The sequence below is a fragment of the Dermacentor albipictus genome, unplaced genomic scaffold (assembly GCF_038994185.2).
Source record: "Dermacentor albipictus isolate Rhodes 1998 colony unplaced genomic scaffold, USDA_Dalb.pri_finalv2 scaffold_29, whole genome shotgun sequence".
Classification (NCBI taxonomy): domain Eukaryota; kingdom Metazoa; phylum Arthropoda; class Arachnida; order Ixodida; family Ixodidae; genus Dermacentor; species Dermacentor albipictus.
The window spans coordinates 3,148,568-3,175,294 of NW_027225583.1; the positions used below are offsets into that span (position 1 = coordinate 3,148,568).

General features: G+C 45.7%; 1 protein-coding gene across 2 annotated transcripts in view; it reads right to left on the bottom strand.

The window, feature by feature from the left end:
* Positions 1 to 821: 821 nt before the first annotated feature.
* LOC139052695 (ATP-dependent RNA helicase TDRD9-like) overlaps positions 822 to 26,727 on the bottom strand; it is an 83,871-nt gene continuing 57,965 nt past the window's right edge. For both annotated transcript variants that reach the window (XM_070529740.1, XM_070529742.1), the window contains 8 exons: positions 23,678 to 23,809; positions 19,481 to 19,624; positions 17,836 to 17,906; positions 12,342 to 12,548; positions 8,887 to 9,025; positions 8,190 to 8,311; positions 5,513 to 5,737; positions 822 to 1,257 (listed from right to left, as the gene is read on the bottom strand). In XM_070529740.1, the coding sequence (XP_070385841.1) occupies positions 1,077 to 1,257; positions 5,513 to 5,737; positions 8,190 to 8,311; positions 8,887 to 9,025; positions 12,342 to 12,548; positions 17,836 to 17,906; positions 19,481 to 19,624; positions 23,678 to 23,809 (1,221 nt within the window). In that variant the 3' untranslated portion in view covers positions 822 to 1,076. The remainder of the gene's footprint in view (positions 1,258 to 5,512; positions 5,738 to 8,189; positions 8,312 to 8,886; positions 9,026 to 12,341; positions 12,549 to 17,835; positions 17,907 to 19,480; positions 19,625 to 23,677; positions 23,810 to 26,727) is intronic.

Sequence of the window (26,727 nt, forward strand, 5' to 3'; positions counted from 1 at the left end):
ATTTTGCAAGACAAAAGCTATAACATAGGAGTCGAGTACGATGGCAACGAAAGCTTGTGCAGAATTTTATTATTCAGAAACAACTTTATGCTGGAAAAACTCGCAGTCGGCTTTCAATTAAAAGCTAATCATGAAGCACTTGTAATCTTGTAATATTCAGGTACTGTACATATTGATTTCAAACATCGAGTCCTAGAATGAGATGGCAAGTCAGGCTAGCTGATTTCAAGTTCATCTTGTGGAGCAACACGGCATAAACAAGGCAACAAGAAAAAGTATCTAGTGCTATCCGCAATTGTCTTTTTTTTTTGTGCATTTGTCTGGAATTTGTCGCGTTGCTCTACAAGACGAGCTTAATCCCATAAAACAATGTGCGTCACGAGTCAACGATGATCTCGGCAGCCAAACATCGAGAAAGAAAAATGAGCTAAGCACATTGTTTTCACAGCGAGCGCTTGCCAGCAAGTAATTGTGAAAAAAAAAAAGTCAACGCGCACATTACTTGCACACGTCGGTTCCATTTGGGTACAAACAAACACATCTACACATACGCACACACATGCACAAACCATGTGCAAAACTTATGCACATTATTGTTTCAGTACAAACACGCCTGTACACTAAAACCAAAACAAACAAGGTTAGAACCTTTAGCTCTATGGAGGGGCACTGTCCTTACAAAGGCAGAGCACTCCTGTCAGTAACACTGTACCGCACGCGGAACTTCTAAGTGAGAATTTCAAAATTCTTTTCAGTTACTTGGAAGGATGAACTGCACTACTATGGGCTGACGTCCATAAAGACTGAGGGTCAGTGAAAACTTATGCATTGCACTTCAATGCTTTAATTATTAATGTAATGACCAAAGGCCGTTACACTATCAAAACAACGTGGTAACAGAAAAATAACGTGCATACACCTCCACGTGGCACGAAATACAACACCGCCTGCGACATAGCACTTCACAGAAGAGCTTGTTTAAGGGACTTTGAAGTGTCCGCCAGTCTGCCTAGCAAACTGGTGGACAGCAGGCTGCTGCAGCGGCTTTGAAGACCGCCTGGGGATGCCGATTCATCCTACTTGTGCGGTAAGGGTTCTCGCTCCGCCTCTGCAGTGTACTGTTCGAAGAGTTCGAGCACCTGCCGCTCTTTGTCCAAGTGGCTCTTGGTGCGCAGGTGCTGCAGCAGGTCGTACGGGTTCAGGGACATCACGTCGCACACGGGACAACGCAGCATGCGCTCGGTTGAGGTGCGACAACTGGATAAAAAGAAGGAAAGAAACAGTTTCACGATGTAACAGTCTTGCAGGGCGAAACTTAGATTACGAATAACTTAATTGTGGAAAATTATTATCCACATCAAAGATCAGTATATCTATGAACACAACATCCTATTTACAATCCATGACCCATTTTTCGGACATGCCCGTCAATTCGGAAACCTTAGCGGCGCCACCACGTAACCACTAGAGCCAATGTATCAGCTAATCTGAAATTTCGGACACTGAAGCCTTTTGCTGTCCGATTTTCCAGACTTTTGCATAACCTCTGGGCCGAGACGGCATTAATAGAAGCCCCACCACCGCCGTATGGATTATCTCGCAGTGCTGAACCAGCACGTTTGCAAGCTGATCCGCTGGAAGCCGTAGCCACGGCAGCAACGCTAGGCCTAGCTGCTTCAATGTTCGCTGTCAAGCTTCCTGCTGTTCAGTGCCACGTTTTCTATTTACAGAATTTGCTCCTGTGGGCAATGGCACCGATTCCACTTTTGACATTCGTGCAGACAGCTTCAAAGTGCAGAAATTACAGCACAGATCAAGCAGTGCATAATGCCGGTTCCCAAAAGTCCGCTTTGCCGCAACACAGCGATCTTAGGAGGTCAAGGATACCCAATGTATTGCAGTGAAGCATACCAAGAATGAAGAGTGGCCACCGTCACAGGGCATCTCTAATTACACAGGTGTGGACCTGCCATCTCCTGTCAGAGTACGAGCCCCTATATGCCCAATAAGTATACTGGTAGGCCTTCAGAGCTGTTTTGGAAGTGCTTGTGGCAATTTGAGCCCTTGGGAGCAGTAAAAAGCAAGCATTTCTTTTTCTTTCAGACAACCCAATTTTTTTGCTTATGTTTTCGCAGCACCCAGGCAGTCCAAAAAGATCAGACATTGACTGTACTCACACAAGACCCTCCATCACGCAAGACCAGCACCCCCAACTTTTGATGTCAAAAAGTTGAAAAAGAAAAATAGTTTCACCAAGGACTGCATTTTCAACACATGGTGTTCAGCATCAGATGAAAGTCGATGAATGTTTCAATGTTCCTGGAATATGTAAGAGTGCGGATGGCACTGAGGACGACTACCTTCGGGAAGAAGTCTGCTGATGGACCCTCAAAGTGGCTCTCAACCACCCCTCAAGCTTAGTGAGAAAACAGTCCGAGGATAGCATACGCTGCTGTCAATGTCTGGGCCAAGTTTTGAAGTCGTGCCCGTCATGCGGAACTTGCAAGCAGAGCCCTAAGCCACATTTCTCTCAAATGCTCTCTTTTCAACAGAAGCCTGCTCCTCACTTTTTTTCTGGGTGTGTTACTTCATAATATGGTGGATTCTCATACGTGGCTGCTATTGGCCAAGAGCTGACGTCAATCAAGAAGGGTGTTTGGATGAGTGAGCTTCTGCCTACTGTTACTGCGTATATTTATTGACAGAGTTCCGTGCAACACTTAGCATTATGTAGATGTGAACTACAGTTGAGTCTGCCAAATTTTTGAATGACTTCAGATCACACATTTTCCTTGCTAGTGCATTTTTGCTCTCCAAATGTATGAACAAGGTTACACTGTACATCGTCCCTGATCCATCCATGGTTTTGTGGGTGATGATATGTCTGACTCGCAAGAGCCATACTCTGAAGGAAAAGTGTGGGTCTTATGCGAGTAAATGTGGTCCATCTTATGATTAAATTAAATTCCGGGGTTTTACATGCCAAAATCGTGACATGATTACGAGGCATGGCATAGCGGGAGGGGGACTCCCGATTAATTTTGACGCCCCAGGTTTCTTTAGCATGTACCCAATGCACGGTATGCTTTTTTTTGTATTTCATCCCAATTGAACTGCAGCCAGTGTGGCCGGGATTCGATCCTGTGCCATTGGATTTAACAGCATAATGCTAAAGCCACTATGCCACCATGGCGGGTGGGTCTATCTTATGATGAGCTGGTTACTGAAAAGGAAAATTGTCATCCGGCTGAACATAGCACAAAGCTAAACATAAAACCCGTACGAGTTATTAAGAAAGAAAGCTTCACAGTTAATGAAAAATTCACCCTGGTCCGGGATTTGAACTTGGGACCAACACCTTTCCAGGGCATCTAAGCTAACCGGGAGGCTAGCAGACCACAGCGTGAGGGCAGATGTAGCTTCGTGCTACATTTGGGTGGATGACCAATTTTCCCTTTCACGAAAACTTATCTACCTTGTGGGATTTCACAGAACTGATTTGCCATATTGAGATTGTTATCGTTGAAGGTTAAGACTGACAATAAACAAGGTATGCACTGGAAAGAGAAGATGTTGGAAAAAGGTTGTTTCTCTCACTTTACTGATGCATAAGAGAATAAAAAAGTGGTGGGCTTGCATGACACATTACTTGTTCAACAGACCAGGTTTTCCAGTAAAAATTCCAAGTAGTTTGCTGCAGAGCTGACGATGTTTGTGGTGGTCATCACAGTGAACTTTAGAGACGTTAACTCCTTTAATAACGTAACAACTTCAGAGCACACGCCGTGTCACGTGCGATCGAGAGCAACAGGCACCCGCCACAGCAGCTTCTCCACGGTACTCACCGCTTGTGTCACATGAAAATGCCGGCATAGACTCGGTTTCCTCTTCTGGTGCCACCATCTCCATGTGGGTCGTCGCACATTGCATTCACAGCTATTACCGCCAATCCTACTGCGATAAGCATCTTCACCTACCTGTTTCACAGCGCCTGTGGTGTAATGCCATTTCAAGCATAGTGCACACGTGGCAGGCGCCATGTTTTTCACTCTGGTGGCATCTTATTCTGGTGCTACCCACCAGCTCGACCTTTATTTGGGTCCTGGTGGCCATCTTAAAACACTACACAATAGGACAACATGCGTACCGGGCCGCTCCAGCCCCACCAGATCAACGCACGTCAGCATCTCGTGGTGCAACGATTCTCACCGAGCGGGCATGTCAAAACGTCTCGCCAAAATGCCTTGCCCAAAGAAGTTGCTGAACCAAACCGAATTTGAGGTGTGCAAACATAGGCTTTCCGAAGCTGCAACAAAAATGTGCATCTCAGGCTGCTCGGGAACCTAGTCTCATATCGTGTTGAGATGACTGGTGTAACGCTTCACATTACGTAGATGTCAACTGTACTTGAGCCTGCTAAATTTTTTTTGTGACTTGGGGTCGCACATTCTCCTGGTTAGTACATCTTGGCTCATGTCTTCTTGCAAAACATACGAACGAGGTTCTACTGTAGTTGATATACGAAACTTTCTATCGAATCTTGAATAATACTACAACATGTGGACATCAAGTTATGTCAAATCACGCATTACTCGTGCCCCTTTGTGCTTGAGGTACAAGATGTTTTTTGTTGAAAGTACAAGTGCTTTGCTGTGGCTTCTGGTAACAGGTACTAACAGGTAACAGCAACTCTGCCACTGCTGCTGACTTTCCCTGCTTCGGGAACTTGTTTGCTTAGGCTTACTAAATTTGCCATCATGTGATGGATGGGGGACCAATAAGCAAAACCTTTTTCCCTAACAGGATTTATTAACATGAAACATTCTTTGAGAACTTAAGACACTTTGAGTTTATCTGTTTAGCCGCCTACGCTGCGAGGCTGGTAGTACCTACCAACTTGGGTCGCTGGGTGTATGCTTATGTTCACATTGCTGGCGTGGTCGCAACACCGTTGTCATTCGAGTTCCATCATACGACTCTCGCCCCCGATTCTCATGTGCTACCTGCTCCGAGCCAGATGGTGCGCTTGGGAAGATAGGGAACAACACAGAAAACACAGGTTGCTTGTGTACAAACAGCGACTGAAAATTAAATTTCCCACCCCCTGCACACCAATTGGCTCCCGACACTCGCAGTGAAGCTCTTCGTTGAGAAGTGTGTCAACTTGGACATTGCGTTCCTCCGTGGTTTACTTGAGCAGCTTAAGGATGGCAAACTACTGGGGTACTACTCGGCACAAAGGAAGACGAACGCGTTCGAAATGATTGAGCGGTTAGACAAGCCCACATTCTTCCAGACCTTCAGCGTGTCCGAGCTGCACGAAGAGCATCTACAAAGAGCCAGTCGAGGCGCGTCGCCGCAGGGACTATGTTTTTCGTAACTTTGATTCCTGCAGTACGTGGGCTCTACATAATTTTGTTTTGAACCCAAGATTTGACACATGTAAAACAGGCCAGTTCGCAAACCTTACGGAAAAATTCAGGAGAGAGTAATAAGAAATGACAACACTCACTTGCTGGCTTCCACGTGCAGGTCCTGTAGCTTCTTGCGGAGCACGCGCAGGTTGTTGAGCGACGGCTCCAGCGTGACCCCGTCCAGCAGGGGCAGCACGTTGGCCTCCACTGCCATGATGCCGTCCACGACGGCGTGCACGCGCCACTCCTCCCGCAGCAGGTTCCACGTGTGGCGCCGTGGGGGCAGCCGGGGCTCGATCGACTGCCGCTTACGGCTCATCAGCCTGCGTGCAACAGCACCGTGCACACCACTCATGGCGCAGGCTGACACATTGATTGTTCATGTTGTATTTACACAAACATGTTGTACACAACACACACACAACACACACACAACACACACACACAACACACACACACAACACACACACACAACACACACACACAACACACACACACAACACACACAACACACCTGCAGTGCGCTTGAAGATAGTGTCACGTGGTAGTGACGGTGAAGAAACACAGTAGTAGTACTGTGAAAGACAAAACTAGCTTTTATTGGGCGAACCTGTGCCCACAAAACAGGCTACACTTAAAGCACAACGATAGCGGTGAACACAGTCGGCAATCGTCGAAAATCTGATCAGCGGGTCAAGCGCGTCGGCTTTTATAGAGCAGTCGTCGAATGTTCCAGACTAATCGTTCGGGCCCGTGTGCCTTCCACAAAGTTCTACACCATTCGCGTTACACGATGAAATCAGATAACACAAGGTTCGGCGACAACAGACAGCCGGGTAGAAGCATCGATAGCTTTCCAGAAACATCGGATACCTTCAGGCGCGTCCCTCGCTGTGCGATTACAGTTGTTAAGCGGCGAAACGTGGTCGCCCGATAAAGATAAGTACACGTGTCAACAGTGACAGAGACACGCCCACAGTCGTCAAGAAAAATAAGAAAAAGAAAAGAAAGCCCAAGGAAGAAGTAGTTAGCATATGGCATTAAGCCTTTAAAGCAGCAGTTTTTCTACTTAAAAAACATGCTGAGAAATTATGAACTCTATATTGCATATTTTTATTGCATATACATTACAGAACATTTATTCCAGATGCAACTACAGTAAACCCTCGTTATAATGAGAAGCCACTTGAGTTATCACATTATTTGAAATTTCTCAGTCCCAGCTCAAATGCATGCATTTTAAACCTTGATTACATAAAGCAAACCGATAAGCTGCTCTGTTTAGAGCGAACTGTAAAGGGACACATGCACGCCGACGACAACGCTCAATGCCGAGTGAAGCCTTTTGCACCGGGTGAACGAGTGATCGGCAGCTATGCCATCCGCACCACCTACACACTCTTTTCTTCCGCGTTTTCACACCTGAGCCCCGTTAATAATATAAAGGTAGTGACGGCGGCATCGTGGCTATGCTGGCCACGGTGCTAAGGAAGTAGTGCGTAACGGAACAGACAGATGTCACTCCACGCTGGCCTTCTGCACGTCCAAAGTCGCCCAAACCAAGACCATATTGACTCCCTCCCACAGCATGTGCAAAGGAGCCAAGCGAGACCGAGAAGTTCGATTCCAATCTGGCTCGATCGCCACTGAAAATGCGCCACGCGACACCCGTGTTAGACTTCCACGAAGTGGCGCTATGTCATCTTTGTTCAGCCTTTGCACAGTAGTCACTTTTATCGAATTACAAGTTATGCTGAATTTTCCTATGTCCTGCTGACTTCGTAATAACGAGAGATTATCATAAAAAAAAAACAGGATTGCTCAATAAAGAGACTAACGTTACCAAATCTTTATTTGCGAAAATTATTAAATGGCACTTTCATCCCTTTCTATAGGCTCCCTAGTAGGTAAGCACACAAAACATACAAGGCCATTTCTACCAAGCCTAGATAACGGAAGTGAAGCCATCTTTTGCCACCTTCCTAAACATTGCCTCCGACGTCTTAAGTACACCTTGATCTATGCTAAAGCAATGTCTTTTCTTTTACTGTTCCCTGAAGCATCCAAACAGTTCCCTTACCCGTCCTATAGCCCAGATGTGGCACTCTCCGACTTCTTTGTTACCTCACAGTAAAAGTTGTCCTAAAGGCTGCATCTGCAGTTTGCCACGCAAATTCTGTGTGCTCTGGGCAAATTCTTTATTTTGAATTCTTGTCAGTCAATATCATCAAGCAGCTTCAAGTAGCACGAGCCCCACCTTCGAAGTCCATGCCAACCAACGAGGGCAGTAATTAAGTTAGGGAAGTGCCCGACAATGACTGTAGCAGAGCAAAACAGTGATCATTTGGCTATTACAGCATGGTTGACGTCTGTTATTTTACCAGGAAATGGAGACTCGAGTTGCATGCACCGATTGCGTTTTTGTGTATCTGTAGCGACAGCGTGATGATGGTTGAAAAACGGACAGTCAAGGTCACAGGCAAATGTGTGCAAACACAGTAATGCATTGAGAATGCTTTTTCTGAGCATTTGTGAAATAAAAGTCACTTATTTTCTTAAAAATCAGATATTTCAAATTCCCGATTATTCCTGCAGAGTTCCTGTATAGAGTCCGCATTTATAGAACGGTAACTGTCAACACTGAAACACATCGACTGCCACGAAGCCTCCAAGTTTGGTGGAGCTCGAGGACTTTGCTACAAACACTGCATCAGCGACAGCTAGTTTGGCAGCTTCCAAAGACATGCCGTGGGGGCCACATTGATGTGTACTCACTCGAGAAGGTACTGCCGCGCCTTGTCCTGGCAGTTTGCAAGACCGGCGCCGTTCCAGCTCACGACGGACATGCCCGGGTCAGAACGCAGGACCATGTTGATCATCATGCGCACCTTGTTGACCTGCAAGAGCCGAGATCAAAGCAGCTTATGCCACACGTAAATTTCCATGCCACTGAGATAGATGATGATTGATGGGTTTTAATGGCGCAGCTGAGATGAATGAGACGGGGCCTACGAGATGAATCAGTTCCGTCATCATTGACCTATTTAGTGTTCACTGCAGGATGGAGGTCCCCTCCCAGTGATCTCCAATTTCCCCGTCTTGAATCAGCCGACCCCATCCTACCCCTGCGAACTTCCCCAATTCCAGTGCACCACCTAGTCCTCTGCCGTCTTTGACTGTGCTTCCCTTCTCTTTGCACCCATTCTGTAACTCTAATAGACCACCAGTCTATGTATAACATGGCCTGCCCAAACCATTTTCCTCCTCTTAATGTCAACTAGGATATTGGTTGCCCCCGTTCGCTCGTCTCTAGCCTAACACATCTGTCTTCCCGTTTCTAAATGTCATGCCTATCGTTTCTTGTGCAGTACCTAGCTTCTTCAGCTACTTTGTTATTGCCGCCAAGTTTAAGCTGAATAGGTTAGTACCTGTAGAATGCAATGATTCTTAATATAATTCCCGTGAAACATACCATAAAGAGGTCTTCGTCAGTGAAGCCAATGTCGAAGGACACCTCAAGGTCATGCTCTGGGTAGAGCGGCAAGTTCGACGACAATTCATAGCCCAGGCCGCAAAGCGCGCCTGTGTACTCGGACCGCTCTGCATTCACCCTGGGCAGAGCAAAGCGTGCAAATGCAAAACCAAAGTGGCAAACCTGCAACAGAATATTCCGTGACGTGAAACAGCAAAACTGAATGTTGAAGAGATTAGGCTGTTGTGTACAGCCCAAGGCGAATGAGACAGACATAGTTCGTTTGGGAGAAGGTTGCTCAATCAAATCCCTGTATAAAGACCACTGGTTGACTGACATTTCTAACACAACAAAGTTTTTATACTCCTTCAGTTCAACAGGAGAAAGGGCGGCACTTTTTCGTGCATTTCAGTTTGTGTACAGTACATTCATTCTACCATCTGAGCTAACTAGGAGGCTTGCAGGTCGTAATGTGAGGGCAAATTATAAACGAACCCACTTATAATGATACCTTATATATATTCAAACCTCGATTTAATGAAACTCAAGATGTAGCGAACTATTTTCATTTCCCGATTTTAGTTCCATAGAGAACAGTATTTCTTTTTTTTTTGCAATGAAACGAAGCAATTTTGTGACAGTTTCGAGTGAACAAAGTTTTTGGCCATTTCAAGCATGTACTTGGAGCCTGTATGGCTGGCAAATCTAGTAAAAGACCATCAAAATGTCAGTTGAGGCAAAAGTTATTTGCAAGTTTCCTTCCATATGAAAAGCTTTAGCGGCAAAAACATCTCTACCTTTGCCATGTCCATAGGTGAGCCATGCGCCGGATCTTTGAGGTAATCTATGGCAAGTGCAAAGGCCCAGCCGAAATGCTTGGTGACTAAGCGCATTGTGGTCCCCTGTGTGCTGTGTTAGCAGTCGGGTAACGTCAAGATTGCAAGACATGGCACGAAGCATTCGCTCACATTGTGACAGCGAGTGATCGCAGTCATCGAGTGAGACATGTCCATGTTTGCCTGAGCACACATGACACCGATAAAACTACAAGCCTTACTTGGCTTAGTTGTCCCCCTGCTGTTGCCATCGATGCCCCGCCTTCCTGGCGAAACTGCAACCTTTTGTTTTTCAGGACGAATGTCTATCTTTTCCAACTTTTGGTTTTAATTTGTGGGCACAATTTGCCCACAAGCGTGATTGCCCATAAGCGTGATCCGCCATGGCGCCCAAGATTTACGGTTCCACGCGACACAATGCATGCGAGTCTTGGATGCCTTGAGCTACGCTGATGCACTGCTCTTGGAGCTATCTGTATTACCCATGCTGGCGCTTCTAACCGCGCTATTATTGTCCGCCCTTCTTGTGGTACTATTGCAATAAAAAAGTGCTATCCCCTAGGAATTTCCTGGGAATTTTTACTGTTGAAACTATAAAATCTCGGATTAACAAAATGCACAATTCAATGATGTTTTTTCTCTGAAGGTACACATAGGTTATACCGAGGCTTGACCGTATCGGCTATAACAATGAGCAGCCACAGTGCCATGAACGTCCGTGTGTGTTCTATGGTAAAATAAACTGCTTGCTACAATATTTTCATGCTGTATTTTCGGTAATAGCAATTAAATCTAGCTACCGGGTGTCTGCGCTGAGAGAAAATGAAGAAAGAAAAAAATGGAAAATCCTGGAAAAGCAAAGAAACTAGCAAGTCGCCGCACTTGCCTGCGTGCGTCTTGATTCCCCACTTTCGAAATACGCATCTGAAGACGTGCACTGCATGGCTCGCTGTTTTCTTTTTAGGGATTTTTAAATTCTTTTTCTTTTTGGCATGAACAGTTAGGGATTGAGGTTAGCGGTGGTTCGAGACGGCACCTCTTGACAGCTTGAGTGTATGCTGGCAATGCGAGAACAACTTACGTAATGGCCACGTCGTGGCGGGGATCGTTAAGGACGCAGGTAGGCACAGAAAGTCGAAATCTGCCTCTACAAAACACGTCTGATGACCGAGGGAAAAAAAAAAAGAAAGGGTGGCTTAAGGAGCATTAAAGTGCGAAGGAAGAGCCAGCATCCGGTGGAGGAAAGAGTTATTTCCGCAGCAAAGTGTCTGCCTAGACTGTGCTCGGACAAATACCCCCCGTCTCATCCCGAGCGGCCGCTTTTAAAAGCATGATCTAGCTCAATCAATCACCTAGTAAATCTCCACACCCTCCTGCAGAGTCAAATGACAACCACAACCAAAATTAACACGTATAAATTCCTTGATTCGACTGTGCCTGCTTCCACCCACCCCCTGAGAGCGACCCCCCCAACATTCTGCCAAACCTCTAAGCACTTCAAGTTACGTGCTGCCGGTAGCCACCGGTCAACACCCGCTTCAACAAGCAGTTATCAGTCATCTGTCTTCTGTAGCAGCACAGATTGAAAAGCAGCACCCAGCAGAAATTTCTTTGCCTCTTAACCAAGATCCCGCCACCGTGGCAACCCTTCATCAAGCATGCTCTCCACGTGCACTTTGTAATCTCTCTGTGCAATGGTTCAGGGAATGCTGCTACAGCTTTCAACATCCTTCCTTTGACGATCGTTCATGGCTTAGTGACCTCGGTGACACTGCAGCTGCATCCAGTATAATGAAGTTGCTTCCATAAAGACCACAAGACCACTTAGGGAAAACCTGGCGAACTGCAGCAAGAGCCCCGGCTCAAGCTCTCAAAACTGACTCGCACCAAGCAGCCAGATTCAATTATGACCAATAATGCAGCATACCGAATGTTATAGTAGGCAGATTTATTTTACCATAAAACACTCAAAATTTTGAACTATGCCTACTCATTCTTATACCCGAGTATTGTTAAAACCAGCAATTCTTTAAACGGGTTCTAAGGCACTTCTTTCTGTCAAACTAAAATGTTTGATGTCAGCCCCTGCTGTATTTTTTCTGTAACCTGGCTATAACAATTACCAGTTATAGGAACAAAATTTCTGGAAATTGAATACTGTTACGGTAAAAATCACTCCTGACAATATTCAAGTGCCATGAAAATTCCATTGTTATAACCGCCAATTGTTATAACCGCCAATTGTTATAACCAAGTTGCACGAAAAAAAGAAAAAAAAAAGATAGGGGGATGGCAGGGGTGTTGTCAGGAAACTATGATGGTTCGCAATGATCGCCTCATCGGTTAGAAGTTCTTATGCTTCTAACGTGTCATCCTCATGTAGAAACTCTGCGAGTCCTGAAACCTCCTTGTCGACTGCGTACCAAAATTCAGGCACCGAGAAACCACTCATAGAGGGCTTCTTCTACCTCCTTATACCTTTACCTTGTTGAACGCATCTGCACCCATGACACATTTGCAATCATGAGCTCGGTTAGGTTCACACCCGACTCTAAAGAACCGACTTGGGCAAACATTTCCTGGCGTCTCTTCAAGAAAAGAAAGCCGACGAACGCATACCTGAGCTCACAATAGGGAGCAAACAGCAACGGCATGAGGCAGTGGAGCCCAGGCACGGAGGGCATCAGGGTGGTGTTACGCAGCGTAACGTGGTCGCTCGAAGCGCTCTGGCTCACAGTGCCCGCGACGAGGAGTCTGGGGTGCCGGTTCTGGGGCTCTCCGTTCAGCAGCACGGAGTTGACGCTGTTGCGGTCGACGTGTACACCCCTGGTTGCAAGTGAGAGAAGGAGAGAAAAAAAAAAGAAACTTGCTTGTGCCAGGATAACCATCAACATTATACCGGCCCACCCGAGAATTTCAAGGCAGGCGATGCTTACACGGGCACAGCCTAAATGGCTGCCGAGTCAATAGTCTGTCGAGGCAATGGAATTATGTGGAGCTCTACTGAAATTTCAAGCGCCTTTGATCAGTGTGCGCAGGCTAACAACCCTTCATGAATGACTTGTTTGCACTAACATGCCATAAACAACTTGTTTGCAAGAAAAAGAATAGCATGAAACTACTTACCCTGTGAAAATTTTAGTTAGTAGCAGCAACAACAAGCACCACAGTGTAGAGATGATAAAAGACCATCAGGAATATGCACTGCAGCAAAAGCTTGTTAATTTGAACTTCAATAATTCAAACTTATGGATAATTCGAACTGTACGATTTGGTCTGGGAAAGCTCCATACAAGTAAATGAGTGAAAAAGCCTGTTAATTAGAATGCGAGTAGGTTCCGCCACGAATAATTTGAACCTAAGCGCCACCGCACAAGCAGCTTGGCGTCTGACACACGGCCAGAGAAACACACCCGCGATAGGGGGCCTGCCTAGTGACGAGGCTGCGTTGACCTGGAATGGAGAGAAGAGAGGAGTAAGGTAAAACCAAACCGCCGCGGAGGCCAGAGGGCAACGGTGGCTGCCTCCTCTCTGCCCTACACGACTTCCAAGATTTGGTTCTTCAAATGCTGATCTCGGAGGCTTTGCAAATCTTGGCTAGCTGTTGCTCTTGAGCAACAGATGGATGGCACGACCAACACAAAAATACAGCGAATCGGGTGCGTCGCAGCTTCTCCTACCGATGAATAGGAGCCTTCGCCAATGTTATGTTTAGCCCCTTTGAAAACAAGCGTATGGGGCACACCCAAAACGGAGACTGCAGAGACAGTGTCGGAAGCACCTTCTGTGGCTGCAACTTGAAGATGGCTTGTGCCTGCAGCAGATACTGTGCCAAAACACTACAAGAGAAAAAGACACGCTGCAGAAAGTGGACACTGGACTCTTGTCTAAGCAAGAAATCGTGAAGAAGCATTCAATACCCAAAAACTCACTATAAGCTTACAGGAAAAATGAAAGGGCTATTGAAGATGCCTTAGAGGCAGATGTTGCCAGCGAAAGAAAGAGGTTTCGGCCCGCAAAGTATCCCGACCTCGAGAAAGCGCTTCTCATTTGGATTAAGGAAATGCATGCAAAGGACATGCCACTGAGAGGCACCGTCATACTGGTGAAGGCAGCGGACTTCGTCCGAAAGCTGGGCTACAACGACTTCGCTGCTTAAATGGGTGGTTGCACCGTTTTCACGAGCATTACGATCGTGCTGTGTCGGGAGAAATGAAGGCTGTGAACATGGAAACGTGTGAAGTTTGGCGCTCCGAGGTGCTTCAAGGCTACATAGAGAAGTATTCTCCACAGGACATATCTAATGTGGACGAAACTGCCTTACTTCTCACATTGCTGCCCGCCAAAACCATCACGTACAAAGGCGACAAGTGCATGGGAGGGAAAAGAAGTAAAGGAAGAATAACCGCGATGGTTGCAGCAAACATGACTGAAACAGAAAAGCCGCCGCTGTTTGTGATAATCAAGAAGTCCTCGTTGCTTCAAGAACATCCAGTCCCTCTCGCAGGACTACGCAGCCAACGGAAAGACGTGGATGACAGGGAATTGTTTGAACCGTGGCTAGCGAAGATTGACAGGAAGTTTGAATACTGTGGCCACAGAGTCCTGCTCTTTATAGACAAGATTGTTCTGCTCGCTATAGACAAGTCCTGCTTGTTATAGACAAGCTCATAAGGCGGAGGTTGAGACGAAGGCGACTGAGCTGGCCTTCTTTCCAGCAAACAGGCTGTGGCACTGCAGCCCATGGACCAGGGTATCATCAGAACTGTTAAATCATTTCATTGGCGCCACATGTCGGAACGAATAATTTTATGCAACAACTACCAAGTGATGCTCCTAAGTGCGCTACACATGCTTGTGTGTGCTTGGGAGCAAGTTACGGCGGCTACGAAAGCAAAGTGCTATTGCCACTGCGGCTTCAGCACGCAAGCTCTGCAAGCCAACAAGCCACTCACGCTCGAATGTGGCGTCACCGCCCCCATGACAGACATTTTGGAAGACTGCTTTGCGGACGTCTGTATGTGGACGCAAGTGCAGCAATGTGTGGCGCACTCATGGACTAAGACATAATTTCTCAGGTAAGAAACTCGGATCCTGTCACTGCCACTTACGACACCATTGCTACAGGTTTCGTTTGCAATGCAGACGTACTGGGTTTGTCTCGTGATAACAGCGTCCTCGCGTGCCTTAAGCTGAGTGTGCAAGTGAAAGCATGTGACAGTGAGTCTACGATGGCGGCTCAATCTTGCGCGAGCATAGGAGGGAAGAGGAGGGAGCAGGGTTTTGTAGTTCGGTAGTGCGGGCTTTATCTTGAACACGATCTGCTTTGGAGGCACAGTCTAGGTACGTCAATGCCTCATTATTTTGCGCGCGCTTGCTGCTGCTGTCGCGATTTCTCACGCCAGCGTTTTGACACCATGCTTGTTAATGTAGTTAGTAAGCGAATGTTTACAAGGGGGCGTTCTACTCCGGTGGCTGCTGCGTATGGCGCGGCCGTGCGAGCACTATTTTGAACGCGATCTGCGATGCGGACAGTCTAGGCGCACCAGGGGCCGATAGCTTCGCATTCACGAAGTGAAATGTCACCGTCTCTTATTTCCTCCTCTTGTTTTCGCCTCTGTCCATGGTCGAGGTGCGCCGCAGGCCTGCAGTAGGGTGCCTGGATGCGCGTGCCCCCAGGCACCCTAGCCTCCAGGATCGGTAGTGGTGGCAGTCACAACAATTGTTTATCTTAACCAAAGAGCACGTCTGAGACAGTTCGTCTTACGCGGATTTTTTTTTTTTTTTGCATTGTGTCAATGAAAAACCAAACATTCCCATGTTGTTCATTATACATGAGAATTTGGCTTAACAAAGTTCGTCTTAACAGGAGTTCACTGTACGTTGCAAATTGATGAACAGTTTCGTAAAATCAGCTTCGCTGCAACGTATCCGTGCTATATGGTAAAGCATATAAATGCCGCAAAGGCAATTTGCAACCCAATATTCATAAAAAAATAATTTTTAATAGGTATGTTTCTGACAGGACATGAAATGTTCAACAGATTTACAGCCCCCCCAAAGCTCGGCCGAGATTATGCTAAAGGGGTCACTACTGGGGTTAAAACTGAAGGCAGGCGCGGGCTGACTGGTCAAGTTCAAACATTCTGGTGAAGGACAATTTTAGGATCGAAATAACGAAAATTTGGGCCCACAGAAATGCTTGGGTGCTGGCCGGGACTTTTGTGCGGGATTGAATTAAGCAAAAAATCAAATAAACCGGAGTTGGATTAACGTAAGTCTACTGTATTTGTTAATTTAGGCAATATTTGAAATAACGCTGTGTTATAGTTAATACTGGCATTGTAAAAACTTCAATGTAAATCAATTCATTGCAGTTGCATTAACACAATCGACTGTCTGAAGTCAAGACAGCATTGCATCCAAAGCAAGTAGGGAAGAATGGCAATTTCCACTGCAGATAGCTACAGTGATGCTTATAACTAGGGGTGTGGGAATATCAAAATTTTTGAATACGAATTGAATACGCATACTTAGCTTCGAATATCAAGTAACAATATGCACATTAATTTATCAGCCAGTCAGGTTTATTTGTTATGTTGGAACATTGCAATTGCACTGTCAATGGTAAAAGATGACTAGTAAGCCATTACACCAAAACGTTGTGTACTCTCCTCAAGTTAACTTGGAAAATTTAGTAATTCCCACTAGCTGTCCTCACCAGCATGTGCCTTATTATACTGCATCAAATGCCCGTAAGTAAACTGTATCACCGTAAGTAAACTGTTGACCCTGTATCAAGTGTCACCCATTGCACTTGTCAAGCAATAAGCTCAGAATTGGAGGTGGGAGGACGCTGCAGGAAATAAAAAAAGTGCTCTCTCGCCGTTTACAATCCCGTCCTCTTTGCCACTGAGAGGCTGGCTTTTCCACAAAATTTAGACTTTTAGTGGCTAAGTGTGCTTCACAGGCAAAATTTTGCTAGCAGCAAAAAATTATCACAAAACACAGCAGAAAATCACCACACTATTCTTAGATTATATAGAAACAAATGCTAAGAACTGTGTTTGCTCCCGCTCAGCCATCAATATATTTATTCCGATTCAAATATTCGTATCCAACCGAACATTCCAAAGTTTTGAACATAAATTTTTCTAATCGAATACGAAAAACGTAACATTCGATAACATTCAAACTTTTTGAATATTCGCACTACCCTACTTATAACATGAAATCACACATAAAAAAGTGGTTCCATAATTGAAACCATCCCTGCCCTTTCTAGTATCGAGGCTACACACTTCGACGCAGCGAAGCGATGTTCGACAAACACATTCTTGCAAATGAGTATACTTTCAACAGCAAGTGTCATTAAACCTTTTCATGTGATAGTTTGCAAATGACACTGATGGTTAGGTGTACTCTGCACTTTCGTAAGCCTCTACTAGACGAAAGAAATTACTGCCCCGCCGACAATGGCAACGTCACAGTCATTATAATCCCAGTGAATTGCAATCACGCCAGTATTGGTTGTTCTGAGGAGTGCTGTTTTAGCAGTCAATAGGTGAAGCGCCAATAGTGACGGCACACAAGAAGGAATACAGACAGGACAAGGTGCCTTGTCCTGTCAGTATTCCTTCTTGTGTGCCCTCACTATTGGCGCTTCACCTATTGAAAGCTATGCACCAACTAGCCCCACAACTTGTTTTACTGCTGTTTTAGCAGGTTTAACTGCACCGAGCTTTCAGGCACATCAAGAGGGCATTCGCTGCAGGAAGTATGCATGTGAATTTTTAACGCACAAGTCCGCGGTTTCGTTTGAGACTGTCGTAGAGAGCTTCACGGTCACAGGAATCCCAAATAATAATGGACGGCATGGCAGAAGAGCGCCAACAAGGCTATGCTCGTCAAACGACGAGGGCAGCACGACCGACAGGGGGCAACTGAAACAGAAGTGATCACACTCGGCCGCCAGCGGTTGCGTTACTCTGCATAGCAGTCCGACTACGGTTCGAAACTTCAGAGTAGTCGTAAGCCTGCTTTGCGCAAGGCTTGCACCTAATAAAAAGGAAAGCGTGGGGCTTACGCGAGTAAATGCGGTACATCTGCTCACCTGAGAAAGCACAGCTTCGACATGCCGACGAGCCTTGACTCCAAGGGACTGAATGGTCCGTGCAACTTTGCCTGCCAGAGGAAAAGAGTAGTGTGAGGAACACAACATTACTGCTGTTTCCATTAGAAAATTTCATAGAACGTGATTTAGGTCTGTTAATGGCGCTTTTTAGACAAGCTTCCGATTACTTTCATGCTGCTAAATATCAGCTTATCCCAAAGGATCAATTGAAGCAGTTAAATTGGTCACTAAATGCTTTTCTTTTTCCAATTCATAGATGTCAGACAATTTACTGGCATGTCAGATGTCAGATTACTGGCATGTTAATGTACAGCATACTGGCTGAATGTTGCTTCTTTAAGTCCGAGAAGTGTGCATTACAGATTTTACAACTGCAGCAACGTGTGCCCCCACTCCTTTAGATTTGAGTAAGCATGGCACTCTATCGCGAATTCAAATGGTGCACTCAACTGCGGTGGTAGGGCTGGGCGATTGCGTTTCGGAATACTTTTACTTTCATAAGATTTAGAGCGACAAGCAAGCATGAAATGCACGCTGTCTTTAGCACAGTTGGTGCCTTGCTAGAAATGCTGTGGTCCATAGGGGCCTGCGCCTCTGGTGCTAGTCATGAGGAATCTCGCGGAATTGAAAGTATCCCCGAGAGTGATTACCCAAGAATATTGCCCCAGGTCGTTTCAGTGCCCTCCTGCAGCACTGAAAGAGAGTAGTGTGAAACAGTAACAATGCTTTACTCCAAGCGTAAGTGGGATCCAATGTAGATAATAAAGCCAGGTGAGGTTATCAGCAACTAGAACAACTTGTTCTTGTAATACAGCTTTAAAGGAGTCAATTTAAAGCAGCACATTCGTACTAGTACCTGTGACCAGTCTCAAATATGCCATCACTTTTCGCAGGCCTGAGATACTAAGCCACCACACCACATTTGTGATCATGGCAAATGCATTCAAACACACATTATAAGTAAGTACCTGCCAACATAAAAATTGCTTAAAAAGACTGCAGACACGAAAACAAAGGTGGAGGAAAGAACATGCCATTTTTCAAAATTTACTTTAAGCACATACCTTTTGAGGGATATATACACACATTATTAACCATACTCTACCTTTATATGCAGCCAACTCGGAACAGCACAGCTTGACGAGCAATGCAGTGGTGTTCGATCACGACTACTTCGCCGTTGGCATTTTCGCCTGCTTAAGGAACTTGTCTAAATAAACTTGCTCAAAGCAAGTGCTCCTCTAAAATCCTTTCACCAACTTCCAAGGATGGTTGGCAACCAAGAAGCAATAATTTTTATCGGCCAGAATTTTTTGTTTTTTTAGAACCTGTGACATCCGTAAAATTGTAGTTCGAGCGCTGTGTGCACACTTTGTCTTCTTCATCTGCACATATTCACCATCACTCTGTGGAACCAGAGTAGCAAGTGGTACACTCACTCAAGCGAAACAGATCGGCTACCTGACCATTACCATTTCCTCACGTTAGTATGAGCTTTAGGGAACTTTAGGGAATCTGAACTTTAGGGAAATTTAGGAGAGCTGGCAGGTATGAACGCAGATGAAACCGGGTGCTTGCTTGCAATGCAGGGAAAACGGCCTGGTGCTCCCGCCAGCGCACTCACCTTGCGCGCCGACATCTGCGGCATGCCAATGTCCAGCTTGGTGGAGTCAACTTCGTCCATTGCATCTATGATGCTCGGGTCGACCGCCTCCGACGTCAGCGACTGGTGGTAGGACTCCACCCTCTCCCGTAGTTGGTGGTTTCTCTGTCATTGCGCAGCAACCAACAAAAACGTGTAGTCACTTGTAGTCTCTTGGAAGAGAACTGGTCGAGAAAGTTAAAGGCCAACTGCAACAAAACTTGACAGTAAAATGAGTAGTACATAAGCAGTCACAGCAAAGCCAGAGCTAACTGGTAATCATTTTAGCCTTTATAATGGTGGAAACTTCTGAACAATAAGATGACCATAGGGCAGGGGAAGAAATAATAGGCCCGTTTGATTTGACTGTGCCACTGTGAACCAGTTACACGCGATTGTGCAGCTCGACTTCAGTGGTGGAGGATCACGACGCGACACTTCAAACAAATGCCGAGATGCAGATGTAGTGCAGGCGTTGTTTTGTCTGCATAACGTGCACCGTCTGTGTAAGTTTCAGAGGTTGGGAGCCACAGGTATGATCACCTTCCGAGGTGTAAGCACATTCCGCCTAGCACAGACACGGCAAACACATGTAAGCGGGGCTTCAACGGCGCTTACACTGGTGTGCTGCGTCATCTGCTGTGCTGGTGCTGCTGCTTTGAACCTGTACGTCTGCGTCAAGTTGACAGTGTCGCTAGGAACGGTGCAGAAAAATCGTAAACCAGCCCTGCACCTTTCCGACATTTTTTTAAAACGAATAACGCAGTCCAGAGGGTGCCAATGCTGACCCGCTCAAACGAATGCCAGGGTGCTGCACCTTGCGAGCTGGTTCAGGTGGTGCAGGTGAATCAAACAAACTTAATAAAATGATGTTATCACTGCAAACCACCTCATGCAAAATCAGTTTTAGAAAAATTTACAAGAGAAACAGCAAGGCCATCACGCAGCAGCTTTTCTGCAAATAATCATAAAACTGTAAATTTTAAAAATATCGTACAAAGTTTTACTTTGCTTAAATTGACTAAAATGGGTAGCGTAATACTATCAAAGGAATCTTGGCAAGGCCCTAGGACTGGTTTTCCAAATTTTCAATTACCGGGATGTTGCCAGCTGCGTCTGCACCATTTTCACCTGAAGGTATGGTCCCGTGCACCTCGTCAAAATTCCAGGAAAAGAAAGAGAGAAAAAAAATAAAGTGCAGTCCTTGCACAAGTCTATTTAGTATGAGGCACCCCTTGGTGGGGGACTCGAGATTAATTCTGGCAGCCTGGGGGTTCCTTAACTTGCATCTAAGTTTATAAGCACACAAACGTTATTGCATTTTGCCCCTATCGAAATGCAGCCCCCATGGCTGGGAATGAACCCATGACCTACCTCGAGCTCAGCAGTGCAACACCAAGGTGCCAGAACATGGCCTCGGCGTTTAAAAATGCTACGAGTGTGGCCCAATCTCAAAAGGTTTGCGCATGCGCTACACTGCATTTAACGTTTCGGGCTCCGCATTACTTCCGGTGATCAAGAATGGCAGCTTTTATGTCTCCATTTTAGTATTTAAAACGTCTATTTTTGCAAGCTTTTCACAATGCATCTGCTTGTGTTTCCAAAGCAAAATTTTGTACAGAGGCTGCTTTGAATCTATCCTTATCAGAAACTGGGTCATTTTAGCTCGTCAAAAATTTTGTTGCAAATTGGTCCAGCCCTTTAAAGGAATGACAACAAGTACAACCAATGCCCATTACAATAGACTGCGATAACCTAGAGAAAAAGGTCTGCTCGGATATATCCAAGGTATGTTATAGGGTTGTGGTATGTTACGATACAGTGAAGCTTCACATACATTTAAACCTCAATACAGTCGAATCTCGATAATTCAAACTCGAAGGGGCCTAAAAATTCATTCGAATTAAAAGAGGATCGAATTAAAGGAAGCTAATTTAATGGAGGACTTACCTGCAGTGGTGGGTGTGCACTGAGCTAACACACGAGTGGGAAGTTCCACAAGATTTATTCACACGTGTTTACAAATTACAGTGAGTTATTAGGTGTATCGGTGCTTGTGCTGCGATAGGAGGCGGCGGGTGCACACGTGTTTCATATCGTATCACGTCCCGTGACAATTGCCCCTTCGAACTTTTGGTATGCTTCACCGCGTGAAACTTCTGTATCGGGGCGAAGTTGACTTTCGGGAACCGGCATTATGCAACGCGCCGTGCTTTCCGCGCTCCGAAAAGATTGGCGAGGATTACAACGGCGGAGTGGGCGCCATTGCTAACAGCAACGAATTGTTTCAATGCAAAGAAAATGGCGCTGAACAGTAAGAAGCTTGCTAGCGAACGTCGAAGTAGCTCGGCCTAGTATTTGCCGCGGTGGTGGCTACGGCTACCAGCGGATCTGCGTGCGAGAGCGCCGGCTCGAGGCGGTGAAGTAATCAAAATGGCGGTGGTGGTGGCTTCGATTAATGCCGTTTCGGACCTACGGTCCTGGCAAAAAGTCCTGAAAGTCAGACGGAAAAGGTTTTCTGTGTCCAAAATTTCGGACATTCTTATACATTGACTCTACGAGTTACGTGGTGGTGCCGTGATACAAACAGAAGTCACTAACCCATCACAAACAGAAGTAATCGGTGATGCGCGCTTGCCCAAGCCTACGCACAAATTTCCGACACGGCATTTTTTTTTTCCTTCTTCACACGCAGCGTTGAGAAGTCTCTCTTAAGCTTTTTTCTCTATGGCGGGGTCAGAGGAATGCTAGTCAGAGGCGATGCCGCGCGATTTGGTGCGCTGCTGAGCATTGTCGGAGTGCAGTATGTTTTAATTAACTGTCCCAAATGCTTGCGCGTTCGAATAACTGGGCGTTTTCGCCCACTGGACTAAACATAGCTTTGACGGGACAAGAGCGTCAATTCAAATAAACTAAAAGCTCGAAGTAAGCGTGTTCGAATTATTGAGATTCGACTGTATAACGAAATTCTCAATATAATGACACTTTTCATAACTTGCCCAAAGAACACCACATAACTGAACCTCAAGATAACAAACGTGTTAACGCACAATTTCCACATAACGAGGTTTCACTGCCATTGTGAAAGAATCCAGGGGCCTTAAAACAATCTTTTATTGGATCATTAGTTTTTCCGGACATTCGATTTTTAGGTCTTTACGTCTTCGATTTTACGTCTTTTTTACGTTTCCCATGGAGTCTGGATTATTGGTTATCGACTGTAACCATCAGTTACATGTTAGCTGAATGGTCATGGTGCCAGAGTTTCCTCTAGCAAGTTGTGCAAGAAACTCCATGCGCTTCATATGCACTGCCGGAAGAGGGGCTCTCCTGGCGATCTCCAATTACCCCATCTTGCGCTAGCCCATTCCATGTGAGAAAATTCTATTTTATCACACCACCTAATTCTCCGACGTCCTCGACTACACTTCCCTTCCCATGACACCCATTTTGTTGACTGTTAACATTAGTTGGTTACCTGGTCTACATAAATAATGTGACAAGCCCAAACTCCAGAGGCAATTTTCTGCAGACTTGCCTTTCCCTTTCTGCAAATTATTACAGAATCTCTTCTGTTCTCCCTATGCATTGCTACTAAAAGGCTTCTTGCACAAGCCCTGCAATGCCCGAGTATATTTTAAGTGCACGCTTGAAGACTGCCATTAATTCGTCTCTTGTGAGAACGCTAGATTTGGTCTAATTATCCAAAAGGTCAAATTAACTTGTGGCAGCGAAATGAACAAATTCAAATCTTTTTTAAGTAACATATCCTGAAGAATTTCTTTGATCTCGACGGTCAGCACTAATTTTCGTGCGATGCCATGCTGAACACTAAATATGGAGGCATAACATGACACGAGACAAGTGGTAACAGGTGGCTTCACAAGCAAGAAGAGTATTGGTCGTTAAAATAGAAGAATGAAACAGCTACACGTCAAGGGCAGCATTAGTGCAGCCTGCTGAATTTCTTGTGTTTCCAGCTTTTAGTAACCCCTGATGGGGGTGACCTGCTCAAACTAAATTAATTTTCCTTCCGTAGCACCTGACCCCCCCCCCCCCTCACCCTTAGATTATGGTTTCTTCAAATTCAAATTAAGCAAAAAGTCAAATTAGGAGAGGTCAAATTAATGGGAGTCAACTGTAGAAGCAAAGTATAAAGATGAATGGATAAATAAGCACCTTGGAAAGGAAGCTCTCCTCGCAGTAGTCGGCGAAGCCCCGTTTCACTAGCTCGTCGTTGACGTTGACTTGCGACGGTCCACTGCCCACAATCAGATGCAGGCGGACGACATTATCAACGACCGAGTACACCTAGAAATAAAAATTAAACAAACAAAAAACGAATACGTTTTGATGTCATCGAACCTTTTGTGATGGTGACAGCACACCAGGTTAATTCGCAATACTTAATCTAAAGGTAACACAAGAAAACTAGACACAAACCTGCAGAAAGGAGCACACACGTGTGTATATTTAGGCCTTGTTCATTCAGATTTCACGGGACAAAAAAAGATGGCCAAATTAACCGAATGTTGAATTTTCGAGGGTATCAAAGAAAACAAATGAATGGTTACTACGCCAACACGCTTTTGTTTACTAAATGAATCAGCAAGTCCTGTTTATATTTTGCACTAAAGCAGTGTAGAAGTTGCAATCCTCGTCATCTTGCGACTGATTAGTGCTCGCAGTGGCGAAGGCCTTGCGACTTCCTACCCAGCATGGCCACGGCACGCATATTCATCCGAGATGCGTTTCACTACCACGCATGCATTTCGATTATTTTTCGCAAGTGGGCTGGTCACCAACAGACTGTCCGGTGCTCTTCATCGTCGACAGCTTTGCACCGAGTCAAAGCGAACTCAACTACTGTTTGCCGTAACTGCTGCTGACGAAACAGCGGCCGCGCGCACGAGTGAAACCAAAACTAGCGTTTGCTGCAACAACTGCGAATAAAGTTGTGGTCGCTATAGACACGATCATGGATGGAAGCTATGAAGGTATGCAGCCAACACAGTGTTATGCATGGCAGTGAATACAAGAATAGAGGCTTTAAAGGACTAAATAGGCACAAAATGTTCTGGCGCTGCTGTCATTCATGTACAATTTCCGCTGATGACTAAGAAGATGCAGACTCCATCACTTCATTTCAGTTGGGCACTAGCGCAGTTTTTGGTCTTTCATGGCGCTCATCGCTTGCCGAGCTCCAAGAGTTGTCAAAATTAACCATGTGCAGCCAAGTAAGTTTGAATTAAAGAGAGCTTGATTGCATTGACTAATGCATACACCTACAGGGCCCAGAGGATGAGTCAGAATTACCCAATTTTTTCCGTATTGTTGAGGGTTGAATTAACAAGCTTTGCTGAATAATTAAGGAAACCATTTTACGTCTCGCGACAGTGGTACCACTCAATTCTGCATATACTTCACGATACATTTCGCATGTTCGACTGCATAACACCACCGTACTACGGAGAAGCTGACCTTCAGAAAAGGGCATTATGCAAGGCCCTTGGAGTGCTTTCAGCACTCCGACCCCATTGGTGAGGATGACAAAGACAGAATCAAAATGGCGGCGGCAGTGGTGGCTTCAATTAATGCAGTTCCGTAACTGTGGTCACGACAAAAAGTTAAAATAATCGAACGGCAAAGGGTTTCAGCGTGCGAAATTCAGATGCCCTTATATAGTGCCTTTATGGGGTAGGTGGCGGTAAGTTTATTAGCATACTGTAATAGTACTAGAAAGGCCGAAGTTATGAAATGGCACTAGAAACATTATTGGGCTTATTAAAGTTTAATTATTTCAAATTACTAAAGAAATGTGTTTTTCACGAACAGCCGTAATTGACGACCCGGGAATAAGAAGTACCGTATTTACACGATTGTAAGTAAGTCGACCCCCCCATATCGCGTGACCGGGAAAAAAAAAAAAAAAAAGAGTGCATACCCGAGGGCGCATTCGATAACGAAAATTATTAGTAGCTGACATGGTCACTGGACTACTCGTCTTCACTAGTGCTGCCATCGTCATCGTTGCTGCGGTCCCACAGTGCATCGTGGTCCAGCGAAATTTCAAATTTGGCAAACATCTTGCAGAATAGCAGCCCACGCCAAATGCACCTAACCACACACAGCCGTCAGGGAGGCTCTTTTGACAGGTCCGGTTGGTGTAATTTCGCAGTCTTCTGCCGCCAGCCACTCGTTGTACTCACGGCGGAGCAGAACCTTAAAATTAAGGCGAAGGTCCGGGCTTGTTTCATGACCACGTCGCACTTCACTGGCAGGGACCGATCACGCATTTCAGCGACGTACGCCGCGAGCTTAGCGTACAGCTCCGGAAAGCATCCAGACTTCGGCACGTGGGAAATTTCTCACTTGCCGTCACAGGTGAAAATTTCGCTTCGCTGCAGTTGCCACTCTCGCACCACCCGTTTAGAAACATCGAAATTGCGGCCCGCTGCACAGCGACTTGTTTCTTCGGCGTAAAGGATGGCAGCCCTATTGAACGCTGCTGTGAACGAGTCCCGAACAATTAGTGGGCCTGGAGCACTCATGACTACTGGGGAAGCATAGAAGTACCACGTAGCCGGCAGTCAAGTGGAACGCGTCTAGCCTTTAAACAGAAAAGAGAAACCCGCAAGCGCTGTCTGCTCTTCCATGAACTACCGATGCTCCCCGCAAGCGCCACCGTTCTGAGGGTGCCGCCGCAAATGGGAACAGCGGCGCTTCCATCAACTATCGACACCCCCTCACCCATCATTGTTTCATGCACTGTAAAACTCTCAAAAATGTTGAAAAACCCTTCCGAAAAGCGAACAAACATGCGGGATAGCGAAAAGATACGGGTAGGGCCATAGAGGAAACATAAAATTGTAACTACATTGTAGCTCCCGTTGGTATCGTTTCTATTGGTGGCGCCATGTTTTGGTTTCGATTGTAAGTCGACCCCCCCAACTTCAGACTTTCAAATTTAAAAAAAGGGGTCGACTTACAATCGTGTAAATACGGTAAGCACTTGACAGCAAAAAGAGTTACGAGAATGCAATACGCTGCATGTAGAATTAAGTTTCAATGCCGTTTAAGCATGAATGGTGCAGCGTGAATGGCACTCAAACTTAGGGCACGCAAGTGTTCATGTCATTTCCCATCACAGCATGGCCTGGTTGCGTCCACCAAGCTGCCAAGCCGTCGTGGCAAACAGATAAAAGGCGATGTTGAAGCCCAACAGGAGC